Source organism: Cordyceps javanica, chromosome 2, assembly GCF_051103115.1.
Source record: "Cordyceps javanica chromosome 2, complete sequence".
Classification (NCBI taxonomy): domain Eukaryota; kingdom Fungi; phylum Ascomycota; class Sordariomycetes; order Hypocreales; family Cordycipitaceae; genus Cordyceps; species Cordyceps javanica.
Genome location: NC_139296.1, coordinates 4,239,171 through 4,265,981, shown reverse-complemented (window position 1 = coordinate 4,265,981; position 26,811 = coordinate 4,239,171). Strand labels below are relative to the sequence as shown.

Below are 26,811 nucleotides of genomic sequence, written 5' to 3'. Positions count from 1 at the left end.
GCAGCTCATGCCAGCAGCAAACCTTATCCTCACAGGTCTTCGTTCTGTGCTTGCGCCCTTGACAAACCCGGCGTCTCCAACAATGCCACCATATGAGTATGGAGGCACAGATGAAGGCCATGACTTTGTAGCTGGAGACGGGATGGACATGATTGTCTGGCCTACACAGGAAGGAAGCTGCCAGTAGCTATTCGGCTATGGCGCCTCTGCCCCCTCCCCGATATTTTATCACGAGAATTATACAAAAGAGACAGACACTCAAAAATAAGAAACAATGAACAACTCAGACGAATTATGTGTTATGTTTACATGCGATCAAACGAAGATCCGGCCAGTGGTCGAGAAGGTCATCGCATCTCTTCCGTCGCTCACTATGGCTCCGGTCAGGCAGACACGAAATGCCATATACTCACATTATGATAATACGGGGAGACGGGATATATATAGTGTAAATAGATTGCTCGTTAAGAATCCGCTCGCTGAACCGGCGGTCCGGTTTGCGCACGCCAGACCGCAGCCACGGTCCGGTTCCGCGGCAGGAAACCGCGGTTACACTAATAGTGCATGCTCATCAGCAACTGTTACTGGCTGGCTAGCCTCTATCGGCTACGAATTACGTCAGCTGGCTAGATGTGTCAGGACCACGATATGTGTCAGGGCTAGCGATAAGTATCAGGGCTATAATATAATTCTAAGCCTAACATAATTCAGCTATTTCTAGGACCTTTGAATCATGTCCTTAGCTTAATAAAGATAACTTTAGCAAATATCAAAAGCCTCGATAGGTGCAGCAACTCGCGTTCACAGGCCACCCACACCTACCATTGGGGGTAGGCGCCCTTCCCTCCTTTCTGGCGACGCGATTCGGCCACGACACGGCCCGTGACGGCCAGAATCCGCCGGGAAAGGACCTTCTGGAGGCGCTGGCGCTGCGCTGGCACCTTGAAGTGATGCTGGATTGATTTGTACGCGAGAGCAGAGCCCCTTGAGTGCTCCACCGCCCTATGTGTTACCTAACTTGGCTAGCATGGGTGCGCTTCAAATTCCCAAAAAGTTCGGTGGAGTGGATTGGCCCCGTTAGGCCACTGGACATGATTCTGAGCATAATACTGCTGCTGGTCGGAGTCGCCCTCCGGGGGCTCGAAGTTCCATGCAGTGCCATTGAGGCTGTAGGAATGGTTGACGCTGTCGTCGGCCGGGATTGCGTTCGACTCCGACCTCAACCCGCGAGACATCGGAAATGAGGATGCTTGTGTGGAGGGGGCCGCCCCTTGGTGTTGCTGTGTCATGTAATATGCTCGCAGGGCAAGATAGGAATTGCTGGCCATAGGCCGGGCCTCGGTACCGCTGGAGCCAAAAGGCATGCCGATATCTGACCGATGGCCTGACGCATCATACAGGGAGGCGCGTCTAGAAGACGAAGCCTGTGGCATATTGCGAGGAAACTCAGGATTGACTGCAGCAGAAACAAACCGATCGCCTCTATTAGGGTCGAGAGTGTAATTGCCCACTGGGTTTGCTGGGTAGGACATTTGCTGCAGCATTGCGGCCTGAAAAGCCGAGTTCGTAACGTGACCTGGGTAGCCGTTATGCGTATCTGGAGGCTGTTGTGGGAACATGTATGCAGCAGGCGAGCTGCCTTGATGGCCTTGCTGGGTATTGCTTATCGCGGTCTGTAGGTTGCCATGCAGCATGGCACGGGGAAGGACACCATTGCTGTTGCCGATCGAGCCCTGGTCGAAAGCGTACTGGGCAGGCACAGCTCCAGTATGCTCGGCAACTGCATACTCAACCCCGTCAACGGGAGTTCGGAAATTTTGAGAGAGGAGGAGTTCAGGGCGAGGAGTAACGGTTCGCGTCATGATGCTCTCGGTTGGAGTCTCAAACTTCCCTGATGCAATATCATCCACGTTATAATAGCTGACCATGTGATGGGCGACGCCCTGGAAGCAAATGCTGATGGTCTTCTTCACCAGCCCATCATTCTTGAAATGGTACGAATCCACGAGGGAGCCGATCAGGGATCGTTCCTGGTCCTCGCTGGTGCTGTACGGCATATTCGGATGTGATGCTTGTTCGGACTTGGCGATACCTTGTGATGATTCCTTGTTCTTCTTCAGAGCTCGTCTCTTTTCACCCGGGGCGAAGGACTTTTCGAGTTCCCTGTAGATCAAGAAGTTGCCAAGAATGCGGCTGGGACTCCATGAGACCCCGTCAGTCCAACGTTTGATTCCAGAATAATGCTCCTCGTAGATGAAAATGCTGCCGCTCTTGATGAGGTCCTGACGCTCACGGTCGTGAGGACGGCGGGGGACACGAGGTAGCATACCATTCAAGCACGACTCAAAGAGCACAAGAGCATCCAGAGTACTGGCTATATGCCCCCGGAATGTAGGGGTCAATGACGCCGATTGATTTTCCGAAAACAGAGCGTTATTGGCATATTGTACCGCTGGGTTCTCCTGTAGCTTGCGCGTAAAGACAGAGTTCGAGTGAATAGCACTGCTGGAATTGTTGTCGGCTTCACCGTCCGTGTTGTCGGCGTCCGTATTGTCGTCGGCACTATTTCTGTAGTGTGTTAGGATTGGAAGAAGAAACACATCGCCGTCGCCGTCATCATACCTTGGCTCGTGATCTATCGGCTCAGGCTGCGGGGACGTAAAGTAGTCACACTTGCGCGAGAGACGACTACAACGGTAGCAGCTTGGTTTTTGCTCGTCACATTTTTTTTTATCAATCCTAGTAATTGTTAGTAAGTCGCAATACTATTTGTTTTAAATGTATAGAAAAGCTATCACTTACCTGCCTGGAGTCTGTTAGAGCTGAAGAGAATATATTGTTAAGCGTTCACTTACAGTTGCGACACCCTGTCTTTGCTCTTGTAATTTTTTTTCTGCCGATACCTGCGCTGAAGCCTTCCGCAGTCGTGTACTTCAACCCTATTCTGGTGCACTCTACCCCGCGACATTTGCAGTGAAAGCAAACACCATCGTCGGAAACAGAGAAACACGCGTTTTTCCCTTTTTGGCAGAAGTCGCACTAGAGCGTTGATACTTATTAGCTTTCTCGTTTTTAGATTTTCTAGGTAAGTTGGCGACTCACAGGCTTAGATTGTATACCCCGTCGGCGTGTAGCTTTCTGCTGCTGCATTTTATCGCTATGCGGCCAGGGATCGCGAATGGATGATAGATATGTATTTAGTGGACGGGAGAGCATGGCTTATATACATGAAAGGGACAAAAAGGACGGACATGTTGGGCCTTTCCGCTTTCGAAGGAGTCAATCCAGCTACTTCCAGCCACATAATAATGGACAGGGTCCGTCGAAGACAGATCAACTCAAACCACCGCTTGTTCTGGGGGCCCATCCCCACGTACCGATACGTGGTCAAGCTCCTCCAAGCCCGGATCACAACAGCCGTTTCCTGATTTCTCTGCCCACTCTTAGCGGCGCCCTCTTGGTGTCCCTGGCCACCGTTAGTGACAAACATAGCAAGAAGTGAATAGAGAATGAGATGCTGTGCAACTCAGACTAAGAGAATAGGAACGACTACCCAAGCTTCACTCATAAGAAGGCGACGTAGAGTCTGCGCTTGATCTGCTAATACGCTTATTATTAAAGAGAGTGGTTTATATAAGTGATGGCCTCGCGAGCAAAAGCCTACGTGAAAATAGTATATAATATGCTGGCTTTGGGGAGAAATGCCGACTTCCCACCTGCTATAGTGTGGATAGGTGGCAGCAATCTGTAGTCTGCTCCATTTTCCTACAATAGCTCTTAATCCATGTTGTATAGCGCTGATGCTTTACCGGCGTTTTAGATATTGCGTCTTTTGCCCACCTAATGATAACATCTTTTCGCGCCGAGGCTTGAATAGATGTATCTGGGGATAGGTATCTCGCGGCGAGAGAATCTTCTCCGTCGTGTTATCCGAAGTGTCATGTAGTCGGAGGGTTGAAGGCGTTATCTTATCCGGGCAGGCCTGGGCCGTTTCTATGTTTGCGTTACGGTCGAAAACGTCATCCGTTGCATCGGAGCTGTCTGCATCGTATTCAGACCCCGCTGTCGAATCAGGTATGACCGTCTTCTCCCCATCACGAACTGCAATACTGAATGCGGCATCATTATGGGAGTGAGATGTAAAACCGGGGGAGATGTCGTTGTCCGCCTTCCGAGTCTTTGGGTTGCATTGGTCCGTCTCTTCAAGATATTTCCTCTTAGTTCCTCGGGCCCGTTTTGTGTCTGGAAGCTTCTCTTCAGGGGGCGATGCCATGATCAGACAGTGCTGATAGCCGTTTTTGCCGTAAAGGATTGTTATGGTCTTGAATCGGAGGGGCTTTTGAGAGAAAAGCACCGTTATATATGATCTAGGCCTGGGAGACTGCCTCTTATATGTGTATTCAAGAATAACCGGGTCATCGAAGTGCTCCTGCTTATTTCACAGCGGTTTGCAAGAAGGCTAGATTGCTGCTGTAGACTATATGCTCTCGCTAAACAGATTGAGGAACCACCTCCCCCTCCGCACTTAGTTCTCTAGCAGGGTGTAGAATTTGGTCGCGATGAGTGCCAAATGGAGCAAGCACGAGCCAGTAATTGCCTATTTTAAACCAGACGCAAGCAGAGGTTTCTTTCAAGTGTGCTCGAAACTTCTCATCCCCTTGTTGCTTTCTGAGATGCTCAAGCCTAACCTGAATTTGGTGAAGCGCACGTTGATCATTCGCATCATATTTCTGTGCCTCGAACTCAACGGCAGTCAACAGGCACTCGTTATTATCGTACATTTTCAATACCACATCGTACTTCGGTAGGTGGTACGAAATCTGTTTTTCTTTATTCCTGGTGAATATATCCAGCTTGATAGTCGTAACATTCTATGTTCCATCAGTTATGCTCCGTTATCTTAGAAACGAGCTTTTTTAGACGTGATACCTTCTCGTCTCCTGGCTCATTCCCCTTGATCCGTAGAAGTTCGTGTGTGGTAACCATTTCAGAGTAGTCTTAATGGACAGACGCCATGAAGTGTATGATCCAAAAAAAAAAAAAAAGCAGAGTATTGCAGCTGGCGTTTTGTCCCTATTTATACTGAACGCAAGCGGCCATTAGCTGCAGAAGAAAATGGCATTGAACAGCATCCGTGGAAGCGGTTGGCTGGGCCACCAACTCACCGAGGGACAGCTACGACTGCTATCTGGCAGCGAATTGTAGGCCTTACTCTTAGGTTTCGCTGGAGTGTCCTTGTTTTCTTTTGTAGAGACGGTTTCCACACGCTTCTCATGTGTCATTTGAACGAGCGACATATTTAGCTAAGAAGAGTCTTAAAGGGACAAAGAATTGATTTATCTCTACAAGAAGAGGAGAATGCGACAGATATAGAGAAGAATATGTATTTGTAAGCTCTTTACCCTCGCACCAATATTTGCTACTCTGATCCGTTTGCACTTGAACTGTTTTTCAATAGGTTACAGCATTCCCATTCCGTAGGCAGTAAACCCACAAAATGTGAAAGAAAATCTCGTATACCCACTCCATAGAAATCTAAGAGAAACGTGAGATAACTTTCGGAAGCTTGCTCATTTCCGACAATTGCCTCATACATACAACAAAATAACACCGCACAAACTATGGCGTCACAACGGTCCAGGTGTAAGCCATGCATTAACTGCTTAACAGCCACTATGTTGTTCTTAGACGCTTTGTCTAAGTATCTTTGAACAACATCTGGCGTCTCCTGTGAAACTTTCGCAGCTAGAAGCAATACAAGGGTGCGTTTAGCCATGTGCATAGCCTCCGCACCAGCATCGAGCTGTGTGGCCTATCGCTGTTCAGTCCTTTACCCGCCTTCCTTCCCTGGACCAGCCAATCGCTATCAGATGTACGTAACGACTTTCTTACTGATCAAGTACTGCTAATTGCAGCTGTCGACCGATTCCTTCCAAATGCGCCTGAAAAATTTTGCTGCGTAAAATAGTCAGGATCGCAGTGAGCGGTTTTTGTAAGCATATTCACCTTCGCTTCTGTGGGCTGCCAAACATGTAATGGACGGGACAGGCTTTCAGTGGGCAGTCGCTACACTTGTACCGCGCATCATCCACACACTTGGTAGCGTTACATTTTCCAATACAAGTCTTCGTCTCGCAGACGCTGTGTGGTTTTGTAGCAGGGTCGTTCATATTAAAGTGGTGATATTTATGCTGATTAGACAGAAGAGAGCTCAAGAAAGACGACGACATTGTCCGGGCATTTTGCTTCGCGACAAGAATAGGTTGATTCCGAGTTTGTTGTCAATTATCTGAACAAGGAGGCTGCTACTTATATGTGCTCCTGGGCATACGGCTTTAGACATCCGCCTGGATCCATCTGTCGCGCATGATATTTCCAACTGTCACGTTATGTGAGGCAGTTAGCTGTCATTGATTCTGTTGTTCTTGAGAAGCTTGTCCTTCTAATCTGCTAGACGGGTTCACGTCATTTATCTAAGTTTGAAGAAGGCGTCCCAGCCACCTGACGAAGTCAGGGAGGCTGGCCAGCCTTCCAAACTCTGATATCCATGATTTTATGACATCCAGCAATTACGTCAAGCCTGCTTGTCCTTTCAACAGAGGCAGAGTTATCCGACACCAACCCAGCGCATTTGCAGGTGACTGCGTAATGCTTGTGAGAACAGATGAACAGACCACGAATTTCAAGCTTTTCCAAATATTGTAAATATCCATCTAGAACACATAATCTAAACAAAATTCTGCGCTACAGCGGCGGCGCTCGGCGAGATTGGGAGAATATTCTGTATGAGCTCATGTACACTGTCACGGTCTGAGCAACTCGAACCACCAAGGTGCGATTGGCAACCAAGATGCGATTGGCTATGGGAAGCAACAGAATCAGGCTGCGGACGACCACGCGCTTTCTGTCTTCGCATTCTTTTTTCAGCGTTGATTTCAACCAATGAGTTCAGTCCCCCAGAATATAACACTACCAATGGTATCATAGACTGGCATCCGTATTGAATTTGCTGTAGAGTTGGTATATCCTTGGCAGCGACAGCTATAAGGCCCATCTGAATACCGACAGCAGCCAAGGCAGGGAAAAAGAAAAGCGGCCATCGGCGCGTAGCTTCTTCGATAGAGAGTTGACTGTATAATATGGCGAGATATACGACAACATGAACCGACTTGAAAAGCCAAAGCCATTGCCATTGCCCTCCTGTCCTCATGTAACTCCAGAATCCAGGGGCCAAGACCATAATAGCTGACAGCCCGTATGCGCCGGCTATCACAACGGACATTCGAGTCGTCCAGTAAGGATTGAAGTGAATAGACAAATGGCACTAGCCAGGTTAGAATAAGTTGTTATACAACTAGGGGTAAATACTCACCAGCTCCAGACTAACACAAATACAATTGCATAGACGCCAAGTGTCGAATATAAAATAAACAACATACTTGTTTGATCTTTGATGCAAAAAAAAGAATAGTGCTGTGAATACTAAGAATAAAACTGAAAAAGCATAAATTTTATACTTGACGAAGGATGTGTTGGGCCTAAGCGCAGAGAGGCTGGGGGGACTGGAGCTGCGAGAAATCTCCAAGACAAGCCCCAAGTAGCCTATAATCAGTGCGGAATCAATCAGCACTTGGCTGTAAGCCAAAGGCGTAATTTCTTGCATGGTGAAGGGCGGTGAGAGCGTTCCCGCAGGTCCTGGGGCGTCCGCCTCCTTATAAGTCGGTCTCCTGCGTGCGGATAGTGGATTCGGCAGAGCCACATCCGACAAACTTATGTGATTTGTGTATATAGAGCCTAGCTGAGTGCAAGAAAGGTCATCTCCATCCTTTTCAAGGAGCTTAATTCCGCACGGTGTTCACGCATCTGCCCTTTACCTAAATATTCTTGCATATAGCCTTGCATAAATCTGAGCAACTCCTGCTGTGCGAGTATAGCAGAGTCAAGCTCGCACAGCCGGACCTTAACGCCTTGTGCCACGGTTCGAATGAATGCAATCTCTCTATTTTAGTTAGTCGGTGGTTCTAGCAAGCAACGCCATCAACGTCATACCTTTGCAAGCTCAGTATCCTGCGAAAGATGTTTTCATCCTTCTGTAGATGTGTTACATGATTGATGACTTCGTTCAGAAAAGCTTGTGCATAACGCTTTGTCTGGGCATCTCCCACTAGCTGCTTCCTTGCCAACTCAATGTACGCTGAATACCACGGATAGCAAGCCACAATGTCCAAAATACTACCGGAACCCTCTAGAGTGAATCTTAGAGGGACCTCTAATCTCTGTTGAGATCTTTGTGACTGCCATATCGTATGCTGGATGAGGCAGGACTGTAAACGTCCAACATAACTCGAAGCTAGAGCTTTGCCCATCTGCGGGAGCAGCCATTCGAAAAGCTGAGTTAGATCCAGACTCAAAAGGAACGAAATTGCTGGCATCGGTAGAGAAAATCTTTCTGGAGAAAGAGGTAGCGTTTCACTTTGTGCGGTTAGTCGACCATTAGGAGGCCTGGCGGAAGAAACTTACAAGAGCATAAGCCAAGCACTTGTCAGTTTTACCAGCTCCTTCCACTCTCGGGGTTCATAACTGTTAATACATTTGTCAACAGCGAACCGGAAAAATGATCATAGTGCGTACCTTGCTTGTCTTTCACAGGCAGATAACAGCACTGCCTGTACCCTCCCAGTAGGCATACCAGTACAAAGGTGATACAAAAAGGTGAAACTCATTCTTTCAATTATCCAAGGCAAGGTTGTGGATGATAGAGTGGATTCTGCAAATCTCTGCCATTTGCACTGTTCGAACTGGTCTATATTCGTGTTTCCTTGGAAGCGAAGCTGAGCGGCGGCCGGGGTCTGCTCAAAGAGTCGGTGTCCGAGACGTAACACTGTAGCGGCGAATCCAATGCCGAAGTCTTGGCTAACAACGGTAAAACTCTCTTCACTTGGCTCCTGAACAAGAGAGCAAACTAGATTGTTCAAATCATCTGGCGTTATAATCGGATAGACAGGCAGGACGTTCTCGTAGATGATGGACATGTAGCTCGGGAACGCTTGTAGTGCCATATCAAGGTCGGGTTGCAACTGAACAATGTCAATTCTTTGTCATTCAAGACAAAAAATGTTGGGACATAGAGCCTACTTGAGCTAACAGAGACAAAATACTAGTCATAGTGGCGACGTAGTTGATTAGTAGCATGGTTTGCTTGGTGATCTCGGTATGAAGCGAGAAGGGTTCTGAAAGACAAAATAGGGGGGACTTTATATATAGAAGAAACAGTTAACGAAAGTACCAAGCCACAAGTAACAGAATAGAAACACCGAATCAATATCGCAACGCTTCGCATTCATAGCGCTATTCGTTATAGTACTTGTAACGAGTTCATCTGATCCAGGCAGTATGTGCCCAGTAGTAGCAGCCATGATTCGGTACAAACGCCGGTCGATCATCCATTGAGTGGCGCGCAAAACAGACTACTAGCCGAACCGTCGACGATGATGTGTCGAAAGTGGCCAGTGCAGCTTCCATTTGACCGCTGCTAATGTGACTGCCACTCATCCTCGGGCTCATGCAGAGACGCCTCATTTTGCGTGGCCTTGTCAAAATTAGTATTTACAATATTGAAAGGAAAGAAAAAATGCGAGAATGTGGTCAGAAACCTCTGACACCATTCCTGGCAACGTGCGAAATGAGGCCGTGCATTTGGAAATGGAGTGCAGCCTCGGTGGGGATGTCCTTCATCTCACGCTTTAGATCCTTGTGAGTTCTTTTCCAAATTGAACTTTTTTTTTCAAGGAGACTGTTGAGTTTCTTCTCGACATGATCCATGCGACCTGGAACATTGTTTGGTCGAAGGTTGGGAGGCATTGTCTTTCGTGGACGCGATATTTGGCTTTGTTACGTTGGCAGTGCCGGAATAAAAGGGCTACACTGGCCGTTGATTGATGGAATTGATTTTGCAGTTCAAAAAACAAGATTGCTGCTTCTCTCTAGTTAGGGGGTTGGGGAGTATCGCACGTTATATGTCTAATTATAGAGTGCCACTCGATTCGTCGGACATTGTTGATGCTGTGTTCCTAGCGTTCATATACGCACCAAAAGGCCGCATGCTCCTCAAAGACCAGCTAAACGAGACTCCGCACTGCGATAGAAGCTTTCCGCGAGCTTGCATTGCTGATTGGCTGCCCCAGCGCTCTCAACTCGTGGCTCGACTGTCCGGGTGTAGATATGTGATTGCGCACAATACTGTCCGTGGACTGGTTCCCACGGGACTGGCCGATGCCCAGCTGTGAGTAAAGACGCTGCATCAATATCATCGTTATTAAGTTGAGCATCGAATGACATGAATACTGTATATCATGAAGGAGGGGCAGTTGTTTCGCCAGAAGAGATGCTTCGGTCGCTGCAAATACTGATATGGCTGGCCAACTAAGCAACTGTCAGCTACGAATATACGTACAGTGTGGAGGAGTATGTATCTGCTCAGCTCCGTGTCGTCAATGGTAAGAAGCGTAAGTAATGCCACTGCCAGGATACACGTCACGAGGCAGATAACACACCTAGCTTTAAGCAAAGTAGTCACATGCTTGCTTCGGGCGAAGTCTGCAGCGTGATACACTAATTCGAATAAGTACACAAAAAGTGCAGAGATGCATTCCGAATGGTCGACTGTGTACTGCATTGTGAAGGGCGGTGTGGCTTGTATGTCGAATGCATGCTGTCGGGGATGCCGAGTCATATGTAGTGTCTGCAGGAGGGAGTCTGCCCAGTCTCGTCGGTTGCTCCAGCGTGATATGGCTGGCCCATTGAGAGAATTGTCAGCATTCATAGCCGATTCGTAAAGAACGATATGGCAAGCGCTGTAGCTCAAAACTTGGGGCTATTCATCTGTAGCCCGCACTGCAAGCCTACTCTAAGACGTTCCCACGCTTTGTCACACATTCTCGCGGTATAACGGGGGCCAACACTACGCTATGTAGGACTTTATCGGTATAAACCAGTGCTCAGTAAAGATCATGGGCTGCATGACACTAATCCGAATGCGCAAAGACTTGCACCGGCGGTGCAAGTCTTTATCTTTACGGACTAGCGTTCAAGGTCAGCTTGGCCGTAGACTTATGGGTGGTCGTAAACATTCCCACCTCCTAATCTCGTCATCCATCAATTCTCCTTCCTTCTTACTTGTTACCAGACACTAGTTCAAACATGAAAAAGAAGGCTTCAGGTGCTGCTATCAAAATCGCCAGTGTCGGCCAGTTGATTGAGGGCCTAGAGAAATATCCTCCGACCGTCCTATTAGACGACGTGGACCGTGAATTCCTCAAGGCTATTATGAGCCGTGTCAGACACATACTCGAAGCATCTTGGTCAACACGGAACCTACGCGGTGCGCTCACGATCAACGCTTTGTCTATCCACGAAGATGTGAAGAGACAGTTCAACTCTTGGATAAACGAGCCTAGCACGTTCTGGCACCCGGAGTCATATGGGGTTGAGAAGTACAGCGAACGGATCTCAGCGTCAGAAAAAGCGCAAGCTTTTTATCTAGAAGTTTTGGGGTTGCGTGGGGAGGTAGAGAAGCATAAAGTTCGTTGGAGACTCAGCACTATTTCTGCGTATCTTGACTATGATAGGGTCTCGAGCGAAAGAATCACGACATTACAGGTGAAACAGTATCTGGAAAAACTTCAATGTTCTGCAAATGAACAAGATGTTCAGAAATGCAAGGAGATCCTATCGGGCGGGCGGCGAAGATTCGAATTCTGCCAACGAACAGGCGCCACTACCGACGGCAGGAAAGGATGCTATGGCCCGATGTTTTTAGAGGGTATACCCGACGAAATGTATGTCTCCAGCTCACTCTAGGTCCTACGACTGACAAAAAGTATAGTTGGGAGAAGAGAAACGGCATGGTCAAATTGGACGCCGAGGCTCTTCAGACCCACCTCGGCAAGCTCAAGATTCAATCGTGGTCGGAGTCTTCTCGTTGCAATGAGGTTACCGAAAAGCTGCTTCAGTTTAACGAGAACCTGTTTTCTGATAGCACACGACCCACACGGGCAGATCGAGCGCCAGGTCAAAACAAAAGAAAACGGCAACGCCACACTGGCCCGTTTCACGCTTCTCATGAGGCGATAGACAACCAGTCTCCGCAAGACGCAGCCACTACGAACCCACAACAAGGGCTCGCATTCACGTCTTCAGAAAGTGTAGTGTCATCTACCGAACATATGGGAACGACCGCAACGGCAGATAGAGGAAGGAACCCCACAATCCCAGCTGTGGCCTTAACCGAGCACGAAAGTGCTGCCGTACCGTGGATTTCTCCACAGAATACTGAACATCGTCTCCTTTCGACCCCTCAACGCCAATACGATCCTGTTCGTGACGCTGATGACACAGACGCGGCGATTACCTCTCGTAATCATACTGGGCTCAACAACTACAGCAACAACAGTCTGACTTTGGCCAACAGTTTTGTGGACCATTTTACGCCACCAGAGTATGATCCATCGGCTCCTACAGGTGAGCAAGGCAACTGCCTTGACGCATCCTCAGTCTTGAACCAGCAGGTCGGGGGACGGCAGATGGTTGGAGTCGAAGATCGCATTCCTACTGCTGTGCCTTCTGCCAATGGCAGCGGGACAACACCTGCGGAAGCGCTTACTGCCATCAACTTGAATAATACTATGCCAGATGACTGGCATTGCTGGCTCCTTCCGGATGGCGAATCGGGAAACGATGGTCTTTTGGCCACGAGCGAAGATCTCACTCTCGCCGCTCCGCCGTGCGCCAACGACGGAGGGACCACCACAACACCTATGGAAGCGTTTGCCGACATCGACTTGAACATTCTCGACCTCGACTCGCGTCATTGGGTTTTCCCAGACGGCGAACTAGGAGGGTAATGTGGCCACGAGCGACTAGTACAGCCAGTAGAAGACTCACCGTCCTCTCAAGTCGGTAATACATTCTATTCACAAACTTCAGCTAGTCTATATCGATTCTTCTTTGTTCCAGCCGCATGTGATAAACGCGTTCGCTGTCACGTTACAGGCAAAATGTCAGGCTCATGAGGTATAGGCAAATAATACAGATGCTATAGCTGACTATGTAGGCTGTCAGGCCTCAAAGAACCATTTAGTACACAACGCTCTCTTGAACAGCCAATTCAATGCTGTTCTATTTCTCTTGCGGCTTTTTCTCCGGCTTGTACGTTAATTTCGCCAAGAGCAAATCTATACGATCCGGGTAGTTGCCCTCATTGGTTGGTATTCCAAGTATCACGCCTTCATCCAACACAAAGGCTGTGCCCCTGGAGCAGGGATAGTTTGATACTTCGTCCCTCCCCATTCCTTCGCCTTCCATTTTTCCATCCCTCTTTGTGATCAGTGCGATGTGCTTATCAGGTGGCTCACAAGACAATAGTACAGCGATGCTCCGTTCAGCCGGAGATCTAAGCACTTGTGATTTAGGACCACGCTGGAGCGTAATTGTAATGGCGTCTATGTGAAGACGTTCGCCCTGCTGTTTTTTCATATGAGCCTAGCTAGTTAGCATTTCTCTCATTATTTTTGATAGTTATACTATACCAGAACTTCTTGGCTGAATGTCTTGATGATATAATTAACTAAATGCTGTTCCTGCTCTTGCGTGAGCGAAAATGGATCTGGCTTTAGTGTACCGCCACTGGCACTCTGCATGGTGTTATGCCGCAGTGCCTCTAGACCCAGCCCAGGGGCATTATCTGGCAGCCTGATAAGTGTGTATTTGGCCATGGTGAAATAAAAAGTAGATGGTCGCGGCTCGTAATGGCAGGAGGCAGCTGGTAGAGCGGCCGATGAGGTATTATATCTTGGTAGATGTGGGTCTAACAGAAGCCTAAAGTTTCGTGAGAGCGGAACATCTTCGGGTTAGGCTTTTGAATCACGAGGACACTGCATGGTCGCACACAACCATTAGCTACCTGAGGATATCCACCACGCATGCCCTAGAAACTCAGGCTTCGTGCTGATCAATGACATACAGGTTTGCCTCAGGCTAGTACGGAGGCCTATAGGGGACACTGTTGCGAAACCCGGAAAGGCACAATTGAAGGCGTACACGGTCTAAGACAGTCCCCGCAGTACTTTGGACCAGTCCGTAGGCTACACTAATTTCAGCCTCAATTGCAGCTATCATTCGGGCAGCATTTTGTTTTTATTTCCATCTACCGTAACAGAAATAATCACGAAGCATAGCCAGCTGTAATGGTCCAACATAAGAGCATTCACAATTCAGGGCGACTGATATGAGTATCACAAAGCTAAGGTTCAAGAAGTATGAGGTGAAAGAGACTACCTAAGCTCGCCGCACCTAATTTTATCTGTCAGTAGGCCTAGTTAGAGGTGGGCACTGAGTTATGAGTGGTAATCGAGCCTCATCCAGCTCAGCCCATAACACTAGCTTTCTAGGCAGCGCCGACAACAATTTCACTTCACTGTATTTATAGAGCATATCTATAGAGTCACTCCTGATAAACCCACGAGTGATGGAAGTTAATATAATTCGCATCTAAGATCCAGGAATCACCGTCGTCATAGACTGTTTCAGCTGTAGTAGTGCTCGCGCTGTTCTCTTCTTCTTCTGAAGGTGGCATACTTGGCGTTGTAGATTGCGTAGAATTGTGTCTGCTATGGGCTGTTACTAAGGCAGGCGAATCTTGATATTGGTCATAGTTAGTAAGTGAGGTATCAGGGTAAAAGTGAATTCGTGGGGGTGCGTACTTGGTGGGCACGAAGTGCCACAGCGGGAATTCCCATCAGGCGCATCTTGCAATCGGAGAGTTCCCATGCTTGCGGCCAATGTATTGGCCGATCCCGTAGGTACGTCAGGCGGAAACTTGCCTTCCGCAGTCACCGTAACATTGTCAATAGGTTGCAGTGTGGTGTTGCTAGATGCGCTGTGTGGGAGTCTATGAGTAAAACAATCAACAGGAAACACTCGACTTAGGCACTTACTCAGGGACATGCTCTCTATTTCGACCTTCTTGACGGTCTTTCTTCCTCATGCTACCCTGCACTTTGGGCTGGCGGCCACCCGTAACGGTGGAATCAGAGCGTGGCTGTCTATTACCAGTGTTAATGATTGACTGAAGAAGCGGCACTGCCAACAAGTACGTTGCCTGATTTCGCTTCTCTTCTTGATTGTGAGCCATAGTCAATGTAAAGCAAGAGAATAATGAAAGTATAGGGGATTGTTTGATAGTCTACTGTCCCCGGAAGCAGCTTGTATTCTACAGGCTGTGGGCTTTATATAGACGGCGAACGGGAGGACTGCCTTACCCAATTACACTTCCCACATTCCGCCTTCATTTAGAGGTCATGGATCAAGAGACCTGCATGCAGGGACTGACAGTGCTGCAAGTGTACCCTTCATCTAGAAATCGTGATCACTTCTCACATCCCATCTTCGTTGAACGATGATGGATTAAGAGATAATGATACAAGTCTAGCAAAGATCCTGCAAGCCACATCACACTCGAGCCTAGCTTTCCATGCGAAACCGAACATAAGGGTGCAATCGACGGCGCTTCACTCTGATGAGGTTTGCTTGGTGGAGACGGGGTGTGGAGAGCTGTCAGTGACACTTGAATCACAAACAAGAAGAGTGGCTAGGCCCGAACAACCTCGCTAGGCCGACTCTCCGAGATGCACCGGTCAACGCATGGGGCCTGTGCGTTAAGCCGTGGTGGGGAAGGGAAAAACTAGCCCGCAATTCCGATCGTAACCCAATATGGAACAGTAACGCGACGCGTCCCTCTTATTTGCCTATGTCAGCTGATATTAAGACTCCCTATATCTACGCAGTACGCCCCGCACCTGAAAACTCCATAGCAGGAGTGATCCTCACGTTCGCAATGGGCCAACAATTCAGCAAAGACACTCGTTCCCGATTGGAACACTGCACTTTGGAGGAATTACTTGATGATGAGAAAGTAGGTGAACTCCACACTTGAAGATCTTCCATGCTAACAAAGTCGTAGTATGTAGAGGAGCTGGAACAGCATCTTCCAATGTTGCCAAATCGACCGCACAGCAATCTTGTCAAAGTATTGATATCAACGCGATTTCAATCGAAACCACCTCCAGATAATAGAAATTCGCGCGCATATAAACTCCGTTCGTTATGGGCAATTCAGAACAGCGACTTAAAAGTTTCTGAAAGCGTTGCAGAAGCTTTAAAACAAAATCGCTGTGGCCTTTGGCATCGGCCAGCCGCTTACGGTCTTGACTTTCAATCCCCCATGGAATATTACGAGTACACATGCAATGTGGAAACACGCCGTGTACTCGATAGAATTTTATGGAGATTTCTTGTAACTTCATACTTTGATATAATCTCGGAGCTCGACTCCACGAAGCAACGACTATCCACTACTGAAAACGGTGGCCTTGCTTTGGCCGTTTCCGTTATTTGCCAATCAGGCAAGCATGATCCTGCCGTTGTTCGAAGGAAGCTGATGGGATGGGTGAAAATTGGACGAAGATATCGTGGATATATGAACGCCCTTGGCACTGGATGCTTAATTGTTTTTCCGGAGAAAATAAGTGATCTCGTGTAAGTGTGTGTGACTACCATTTGTTGAAACGCTTCTGACAGTTTCCAAGATGGGAACAGTATGTCCCAATGAAAGGTTCCGAGCTTGAAAAAGTTATACAGTTTCTTCGGAGCCTCAACATTGACTGCATATGCGACGAAGGGGGCTGGAATGAGTTGAGTGACAGGATTCTTCAAGATCTCCGTGAACCTTTCCGTAAGTTTGTCACCTTTCAATTTCGGCCTCACTCCAAAACTCGAAGCAGATACACTGCGAGACTCTCTCCTGTGCCGGCTGCTGGCCATACCGACATACACGGAAGCAAGCAATCAACTTCAGCGAAGTCACTTGACTGTAGACCAAGAAATGCCACAAATAGAGTGGCGAAGCGAGGGGTGAGCAAGGCTGCGCGGCAAGAGCTGCGTGGCACCATCGGGAGACTTCCGACTCAACAAATCCAAGATTCGGGTCGTTTGGATAATTGTGCCACTTCAGTATCTCGTCAGAATATCTGCAGCTCAAGACTTCTCGGTTCTCATGGGTACGGCATCCGTCATGAGATGGCCTGCTACGGTGAGTCTGGCGCGCAGCCACTGCACACAGCCACGAATCAGCAATGCAGCGACACGCAATCTTTCAGAGAACATAGCCATACGCAGTCGCGGGAGAGCTTTGGGGACATTTTGGCATCAAGCGCCGTACCAAAGCTGTGCCCCGCAACTCAACCTATGCACCACAAGATAACTCCTCCTGGCCTTGAACTTCAAGGACAACGCCATGCGGAGGAGGAATTGACACCAGAAGAGCTCGGAGCTGGTAATTCACAAGAGCGAACAGCCATCACTATCCGACCAACTGGCCTCCACGAGCATGTTACGAGATTCATGGACGAGGATCACACCCGGTTTCAAATAACACATGATAGTTCGATAGTGCCAATTGGAGCGCTCACGGCTTCTCTCGGTAAGCATTGCGTCATCTCGGAACTTCGCGGAAGATCTAATAGATTGAAGGGGTGATTCAGTTCGAGAAGAATCTCCTCCAGCAGATCGTCCTCGATAGTCCCGCTGCTATTTTAGGCGACATATGGTTCGGCAGCCTGCCCGGGTTGATACCATTCGTTTCACTCAGGCTGTCAGAGGCATTGGGAGACGTCATCAAGCCATCCGGTCGAGAGGTCTTCATACGTTCACCCACTCCCGATGCTAATAAGACATATAACTATGCATACTCGCTCAATTCACAGTCTTTTATGGAATTGATTCAGAGAGACGGCTTCGGTGGGACATTCTGGAATGAAACAAATGGGGAAGCATTTGTATCGGTTGAAGTTATGGATCAGAAACTGGCGGCAGACTTCTTTGAAGCTTGTAGGGAAGCCAATCGAGGCCTCCCTATGAGCCCATGCATCTAATTTCTAATTACTTCAATTAATCAGCCATCCACAAATAATCATCTGTCTTCATCACCCTTGTTCATTCATCATCGATCCGTCACCGCTTCTTATCACGATGAACTCCTATCATCTTATGAGAGACAGGTTAGTACCTGAGTTCCCATGTCATCCAGATACTTGTTTTTAAGCTTCTGTCTTCTCTGGAGTTGATAATCGGCAATGAATACATGTTGAAAACTGCTGCCTACCAGGCAGCAGCGGTTAGTAGTCAGGCGTAAAGAAATACTGACTACACTTTAGCCGGCAATACTACCACACCTTCAGCCTCTAAGATCCGTAACACATCTGACGCACCATTCGCCTTGGCCTTTGTGACTTTGTGATGCTGTCCCTGTACGATTACGCACCGTGTCTCACCGTCCTTATCGACTGCTCCATCTTCCGTGACAGCCCAAACTGTTTCGAGAAAATCAAACTGCCCTTTCACTACTGCTTCCTTAAGCAAGAGACTGCCTGCATCAAAAGAAAACTCCATCATTTTCTCGCTCTGCCCCTGTATCGCCTCGAGTCCTATAGAATGTTCCAAGTTGTTCGCGCAAAGGCAGTTTGCGATTTCGGTAAAAAAATGGGCATCGATGTCAGTAGACACTGGCGGCCCTTCGCGGAATTCAGATGGAAATAGCATGGCGTCATTTTTATCTTCATTCGAACTGGTAGTTGTGTTCACTGAAAGAACATGAGGATGGATCCTTTCCAAATCGACGTCGGAAATTGGTGTAGATTTGGTCCAGAATCCCAAGTCCTCCGCAATGCTCACGCCAAGTAATACTTGGCCATCAGGAATCGTAGTATGGCGATGGAGAAGTCGCAGTCGGAAATGGCTCTGGGCGTTGTACTTGGCAAATATTGCACAAAGTTTCTCGACTGCGTCAGAAAAAATGTCTATCTTGGGAAATGCTGTGTCGGGGGGGAATCCGTTGTGACTATTCGAAACTCAGTGGAAAGTTGCAAACTATAGGCTCTTGCTTACATTCTTGCCGAGAACCTCAGTATCTCCTCAGTAACACCGGCGCTAGGTATTAGGACATCTCCCATCGTAAAACAATATCCTTCAGATTTGTTAAGGTTTCGTGAATGTCTGACGAAGGGGAGGAAGATAAGGCAACTTTGCTGCGGCTGTATAAGCTCAGCTGAGTATCCGTATCTTGCCTTTTGCAATGACACAATGTCGGATATTGTTGCTGTCCAAGGCGAACGGGGGCTGGTGTCATAATATATTCATGCTCAGAAAATGAGCGAATACCATGACCTGTGAGCCTCTGTGAGTCCCTATGGAGGGGCCGCTGGATGTCTTGTCATGTGATGTGGGGCGTCATGGGTTCCTTCGGCGTAAAAAATAAAGGCAACGGTGGCGAAGAATTGCCTCCGTGACGTGTCAAGCAATTCAACTAGCACTCTCTGTGGCATGACCGTTGTCGCTGTTTCACTCAGAGCAGTACCCGTCCAGTCGCCATGCGGCCGGGAATCCTACATTTCCCTTCCTCTGCAGTCTTCATGTTTTTTTCCCTCCTTTTTGGCGCGACTTTCTAGCATACGTTACTTGTATTATGTGTTGCTGTACTTTGCCAGAGGCTCGAAAGCCGCGACTGAGGAGGACAAGGATGAGTGAGTAAACAAAGAAAGCTAACATGCCGGTGACAAGAGACTGCGATGTGTAAGCAAGCATAGGATGCCAATATAGTAGCCAAATACTGTTATAACGCTGGGTCTTCACTAATTTGCCAGCCAAATTCAACTGTTAGTTAGGTGCTTAGTGGGCCTAGTGGCTGCAGAGGCAGAGGCAGCCGCATGGTCTGACTGAAAGGTGAATGTGCGGACTTTCGCTCGAAATGCATGGTCGGTTGTAGAGCTCACGCAGGCACAACCGGCCAATCATTAGCGGCTGGCCCTGAAGTGCTATAAATATGTAGAACTTGCGTGAAGTGACCCCACCTCTCTGCCTCAGGCAATAATTGGTCAGCTTCAACCGTGGGGTCTAGCGGCTGGCATCGTCACGACCTTGGGGATGGCCAGCTTCCCTAAATAAAAGGCGTTGTTGCCAGTCAGCATTTCGCGTCGCCATGGCCATCACTCGAGCGCAGTTGGCGACCCAAAAAGGGCACGCATCATTAGTGCGAAAAGATCAAGGTACGTGTTTCATGAAGCGCCGAAGAGACCCTCGTTGACAACAAAATAGGAAAGAGACCCAAGGGCATTCAGAAGCAAAGACGGACGACACGACTCCCAAAATATCTTAAACGCGATCACCCGCAAGTTTCCACTGTCGGAAAGATCCCATCTCCGAAAGTATAGTCGTTCCATTTTTTTTTTTTTTTTGCAAGCACGAGAACTAATTCTCACAGGCATTATCACAGGGCTCTGCGCCTCGCAGACGTGGCACGAAACGACCTGCCGACGCGATCGGTCACGATTGTGATTCCCCTCAGAAGCGGTATCGGCGATCCTCCGGATTCAAATCTGTGGGAGATTCTGTCGATAGCCCAGCGAACAATTTTAGCAACGTCTGCAAGCCGACCGACCCAATATATTTTTGGGCACAAGAAGGAAGGTGGCCGAAGGAATATTTTGAATCGAAGATGGAGCATCTACTTGCACGGAAGAAATCTCTGTCATCTCTAAGCCGCAAGAGATCAAATTCTGCCACTTCCACGACACCCAGCGATCAGAAGCCGAGAGAAGAGAAAAGTGCGCCCTATAGAGACGTGAGGTATGAGCTTCTACTCCAAACGAAGGGCACATATATGGATGTTTCGGAACATGACATCACGCATACGAGCAAGCGCTTTATCTCAGACCTCTTAGAAGAAGACCAACCAGTTCCTAACGATACAATATTCGACGAGATTACTTTCGCGGACGCTTGTCGCAACTTGGGTGGGAAGAATGAAGCCAGGGTCATTCAGGATATATCTCGACTGATAGTCCCATCGGCCGAAACCTTAGCTTTACGTACCAAGCATCTCAAACATCTCATCGAGAGTGTCAACGAAGGATGGAACAACTCAATCTCCCTAACTGGGACTCGCCCCCAACCTGACTATTCCGTGGGCTTTAGGCGGGATGCATTTAGCGAAGACCAGTTGACCAAGCTATCACCCTTCATTGGCGATTTTATCGGTGGAGATCGTTCCTTCTTCATGGCGACATACTACATGTACTTCCCTTTCCTGACTTGCGAGGTGAAATGCGGTGCTGCAGCGCTGGATGTGGCGGACCGTCAAAACGCCCATAGCATGACCCTTGCGGTACGGGCTGTCACCGAGCTCTTCCGTGCAGTGAAGCGCGAGACCGAGGTACACCGGGAAATCTTGGCCTTTTCTGTCTCCCACGACCACAGGTCGGTGCGGATCTACGGTCACTATCCAGTGATAGATGGGAAGGATACGAAGTACTATCGCCACCCAATCCGCACGTTTGACTTCACAGAATTGGACGGCAAAGAGAGGTGGACAGCTTATCGATTCACGAAAAGTGTGTACGACTCCTGGATGCCGTCTCATTTCAAGAAGATATGCTCAGCTATCGACCAGCTCCCGGCCGACTTGGACTTCGATGACCCATCCCTTCCATCAACAGGGCTGTCCCAGGGCTTGGAAAGCCATCATCTTTCGCAGTCGGATATCGAATCGACTTCACAGCACGTCGAGAAAGACAGCCAGTCAAGCAGTGCTAAGCCAGGGAAAGTTACCCCAAGCACGTCATTTACAGATTCGGGAACGGCTAAGAAGAGGAAGGGCAAGAAGTAATATGTATCTGTAAAGTGAGAGGTGGTTCTAGCGGAACAATATTCTTCCTGCAACGCCTTTCAGAAAGGCGCTCTTGTGGGCGTCGGAAAATGGATTTGCCACTATCGCGGGATGTAAAACTATCAATCAAAGGTCTTTAAATTATCATAAAAAGAGCTTTACTGAACCATGGTCTCTTAGAGGCGCCGACATCGACGCAACAGGAGGACATGGCCGAACACCGCTAATGTACGCCGCTTAGCGTGGCCACATTGCTGCGAGTAGACTTCGTTACATCTTGTCATCGTGGCGCAACGCAAACTGTATCTGGCTAGTGTATGGTTCACGCGTTACGGCATCGGAAAAAGAGCATGCCGAAAGTCGAAAAACGGATAACAGTTTTCTGCAAAGATGCCTGGCTCGCGCAGCTGAAGCGGGTCGCGCGACACACCTGAGCGGAGCTCACCCAGGTCGCGCGGCGTCGCGCGATTGGGCGGACGGGCGAAGGATTTCCGCACGGTCATGCTAATGCCTAGGTATTAAGGAAAAGTCCTTAGGTATAGAGGTAGTTAGTAGTAATTACTTTATATACCCCTATAATTAGCGTAATTTTTAAGTTAGGGTTATAGTAGCTCCCTAGTAAGTATATAATAATAATATTTATATAATTAAGTACTAATAAGGTTATATAAAAGTTTATAATATTATAAGGGATATTCTTCTTAAGAACTCCCTTAATTACTATAGAGTAGACTTACTAGGCTAGGTATATAGCTAAGTTAAATATATCCTAGACCTAGGCTATATCCTAGGTATATTCCTTAGTATTACTATAGAAGGTAATAGTAAAGTTACTTAATAAGAGGTGCCTAGCTACTATTATAGTATCCCCTTATAGGGATTAGTTTACTATTACTACTATAACTTATAGTATCTAGTCCTTAACTTCTAAGTATAATTTCCTTATATTAATTATTAATTTATTAAAGTATTAGGCTAGGACTAGCTTTATAGTAGGTATAGGAGGGGGCTATTTTTTTAATATTAGGTTATTAGTTACCTATACCTAGGAGTATAGCTAGAGTTTAGCTATAGTTTTAGTAATAATATACTCTATATTAGCCTCTTATAGGGGGTATACTATAGTTATATTAAGGGTATTAGAGGTATTATTCCTTACTATTTCCTTAAGGGAAATTAAGAGATTAAGGTATTCTACCTTATACTAGCTTAAGATTTACCTAAGGATCTTCTCTTTAAGAGTTTTAGTAGTATTAAGGTAGTCCTATAGTAGGAGTATATTAGTTAAAGTATTTACGTTTAATGCGTTATTCTCTATAGTTAGGAGAGTAGATATTATAGTGTTTATGTTTCCCCCTTACTAGGCTTAATCTAGGTCTAGTAGATAATTAATTTTAGAGTTATTTTCTATTTTATCCTTTTCTTACTAATTTTAACTCTAAAGTAGTTATATAATAGGTATACTATAGGTTTATTATAATAAAGATTATTTAGTTTATATTAAAAGTCTTTAAAATAGTTATTACTTATATTATTTATATAAAAAAAAGTAAAAAGAATAAGAAGTATTTCTTTTTAATAAAAAGAAGATAATTAATCATATTTTTTAAAAGATATATTTAGAGTACTTATTAATTTATTATTTAAAAATAAAGTAACTAGTATTTAATCTAACTCTTTCTTTTAATTAGAAAAAACCCTTTATAATAGTAGCTTAAATCTAAGTTATAAATAAGTCTATTTCTTAGGAAGTAAGTTAGGTTAAATAGCTATAGGGTAGCTAATAAGTAGTTTATAGTAATATTATAGGCTTATAAGTCTATTAAGAGATTAACTCTTAATAGTAAAACTATTACTTAGATTAATTAATAGAGATCTAGACTACCTAGCTATAGAAATACCTCCTTCTTAAGTACCTATCTATCTCTTTATTATAGGCTTAGATTACTTAGATTACCTATAATCTTAGTAATCTTAATATTATCTTAGATTATAGCTAGATTACTATAATCCCTAGTAATCTAGTTATATAACTTAGTATCCTAACTATATAACCTATAGGCACTACTAGGCTACTTCTTTAGGCTATTTCCTTAGCTACCCTACGTAGTACTCTAGTTTATAATACCCCTTTCTTATAAGTTTTAAAAAGCCTACTATAATATCTTAAACTACTTTATAATCCTTAAAGATTAATAAGATATATATATTAAAAGTTATTATAAACTTTATAAATCTTTCTTAAAAAATAAATAAGCTAAAAGTAATAGTCTTCTTAAAGTACTTATAATTATTATATAAAAACTTAATAATATTATAATTATATTTAATATAAAGTTTATTATTAAAGACTACTTATATTTAAAAATATAAAAATTAAGCTTAAATTATATAATAATAAGACTTAATCTAAAGTTTATAAATATAAAAATACTATTTAATAAAAACCTAAAGCTATAATATTTAATATAATAAAATATAATAAGCTATTAATTAATAATTATATACTAACTAAGCCTTAGCTTATATAATACTTCTATAGATTTAGTTAAGGAGGGAAAAAACTAAGTACTAATAGAAAAACCCTTATTTCTATATTAAACCTATAGTAGTCTTTTATAAGTATTATAGCTATAATAGTTAGGAATTACTAGAAAAGGTAACCCTAGGTAATCCTAAGAAATATAAAAGAGTATAATAGGCTATAGCCTAGTCCTAGATAGTTCCCTATTAGGTTTTAGCTAGTCTTATCTTATATCTAGCTTTTCTACTAGGCTCTCTATCATCTCTTTATATATTATATTATTTATTATTATTAACTATTTTCTTTTTTATATTATATTATCCTTATCTAGGCCTAGTTAGGCCTTAGTAATATACTAGTAGGTATTAGGAGATAAGGTAAGAGAAAAGAAGAAGGCTAGTTTATATACTTATATTTATTTTTACTTTACTTTAGGCTATAAATACTTATAGGTTTACTTTTATTTATATTATTATAGGGCTAGTAAGTAGTTATTATAGTATAATAGCTAGTTAATAAGTATTATTTTTTAGTTATTATTATTTATTATACTTATAAACTATTACCTAGGGTATTTATTTATAGTTATATAAGTTATTATTATTCTTAGCCTTTTTTTTTTCTTTTTTCTCTTTTTTCTTCTTAATTAACCTTATTAATATAAATATTACCTTACTAATTTCTATATATATATACCTATATATCTTCTAAGTATACTTATATTAATTATTATATATTCTAAAGTTAATAGCCTATAAATCTTATATTTTTTAAGCTATATATTATTATAAGTATAATCCTATTAAGTTTACTTAATAATTTAATCTTTAATTTAAATAATACTAGCTTTAATCTAGGGTTACTATAGTTCTATAGCTAATACTAATAAAAATATTATTATTACTATTATAATTATTATTATTACTATAATAAGTTATCTTTATTATATTATTATTATAATATTATATAGGGGCTATTAGTTTAGGGTATTAATCTTATAGTCTATTACTATTATACTTAGCTTAATCATTACTAGGGCTAATAGGGGGTTATTATTATTATTATTACTAGATAATAAGTAAAGCTATAATAAGGCTAGGGGGGGTACTTACCCTAAAAATAAGAAAAAGAAGATAAGTAAGGCTATAGTAAGCCTATCTAAGATTATTATAAAACTATATAATAAACTATATATATAATATATTATATATATAACTAAGAGGTTATTTTATTATAGTTAGGTTATTAAGACCTAGAAGGATAGTAGGTACTATTATAAAGCTAGGATAAGGCTATTTTACTAATTTCTTCCTAGTAAAGATATATATATTTATATATATTATATATATATAACTAAAGTAGTTATATAATCCTATAAGTATTTTATACTAGACCTAAGTTAGGTATTAATTAAAATAAATTATTAATAAATATTTATTTAATATTATTATTATTATCTATAAGTTCTTTATAAAGATAATATAAGCTTATAATAGGTTTATATTATTTATTATTATTAATAATACCTAATAACCTTTAGTATAATCTCTATACTAAGCCTTAGCTTTATCTAAGTATAGTTACTATAGTATTATTATTATTATTATCCTTACCCTAGTATAAGTAGTTATCTAGACCCCTACTATTAGCTATAATATAAGACCTTATTAGGTCCTAGTTAATCTCTTATTAGTTAAGGGGTTAACTAAGATATAATAGATTTTATATTATAAATTTACTAATTAGGACCTTTTTCTAATAGCCCTAGTATAGGGCCTTCCTAGTACTATAGAGATACTAAAGAAGGACTTATACTAGTAGTCTAAGAGCTTAGCTAAGAGCTCTAGTACTAACGATAATACTAGTAATAATAAGGGGAGAAAGAAGAAGGAGAAGGAAGAAAAGAAGGGGGAGGAGGAGAAGAAGAAGGAATAAGAGTAAGGGAGAGCTATACTAGCCCTAGGAAAGGGCTAGTTATAATAATTTACTTATTTTAATTTTTCCTTTATTTTTAATATATAGCTAATAAAATATAATAAGGGTAAGGAATAAGTAAGGGTATACTAGGGCTACTAAGGGCTTATAAATTTTAAGTATTATTTTACTTTATTTTATAATATATAACTAATAAAGTATAATAAGAGTACTTTAGGGATAAGATAGGGCTAGTAAGGGCTTAAGGGAAAAGAGGGTAAGTATAATACTTAATATCTTATTTTACTCTACTTTAGCTATATAATTTTATATTAAGGCTATAATAAGCTTATATTAATAACTAAATAACTTATATTTCTATTACTTTTCTAATATATTATAACTCCTTTATTATATACTTAACCTAGGGCTATCTTAGCTTTAGTCTTATAAGTAAGTTAACCTTTAGAGAATAAATATTTACTTTATAATTTATAATATAATTTTTAAGTTATCTAGTATAATTTCTACCTTTTATTAATCCTATAATAAGACTAGGTAAAGTCTATAATAGAAATAAATAGAATAATAAAATATA

The 26,811-nt window shown here is 44.1% G+C and overlaps 3 protein-coding genes across 3 annotated transcripts; 2 read left to right on the top strand and 1 right to left on the bottom strand.

Moving 5' to 3' along the window:
- Positions 1 to 818: 818 nt before the first annotated feature.
- On the bottom strand, positions 819 to 3,490 carry V2A60_003785 (Gti1/Pac2 family protein; the record flags this gene model as incomplete). Its single annotated transcript, XM_083255111.1, has 4 exons — positions 819 to 1,002; positions 1,111 to 2,568; positions 2,623 to 2,688; positions 3,378 to 3,490. The coding sequence occupies 4 exons, from the start codon at positions 3,488 to 3,490 to the stop codon at positions 819 to 821; spliced, it is 1,821 nt and encodes a 606-aa protein (XP_083111237.1).
- Positions 3,491 to 11,199: 7,709 nt separating this feature from the next.
- V2A60_003784 (uncharacterized protein) lies at positions 11,200 to 12,902 on the top strand (the record flags this gene model as incomplete). The annotated part of the gene is made up of 2 exons (XM_083255110.1): positions 11,200 to 11,837; positions 11,885 to 12,902. The coding sequence occupies 2 exons, from the start codon at positions 11,200 to 11,202 to the stop codon at positions 12,900 to 12,902; spliced, it is 1,656 nt and encodes a 551-aa protein (XP_083111236.1).
- An 8,264-nt stretch (positions 12,903 to 21,166) lies between these two features.
- V2A60_003783 (uncharacterized protein) lies at positions 21,167 to 21,775 on the top strand (the record flags this gene model as incomplete). Its single annotated transcript, XM_083255109.1, has 1 exon — positions 21,167 to 21,775. The coding sequence occupies one exon, from the start codon at positions 21,167 to 21,169 to the stop codon at positions 21,773 to 21,775; it is 609 nt and encodes a 202-aa protein (XP_083111235.1).
- Positions 21,776 to 26,811: the final 5,036 nt, after the last annotated feature.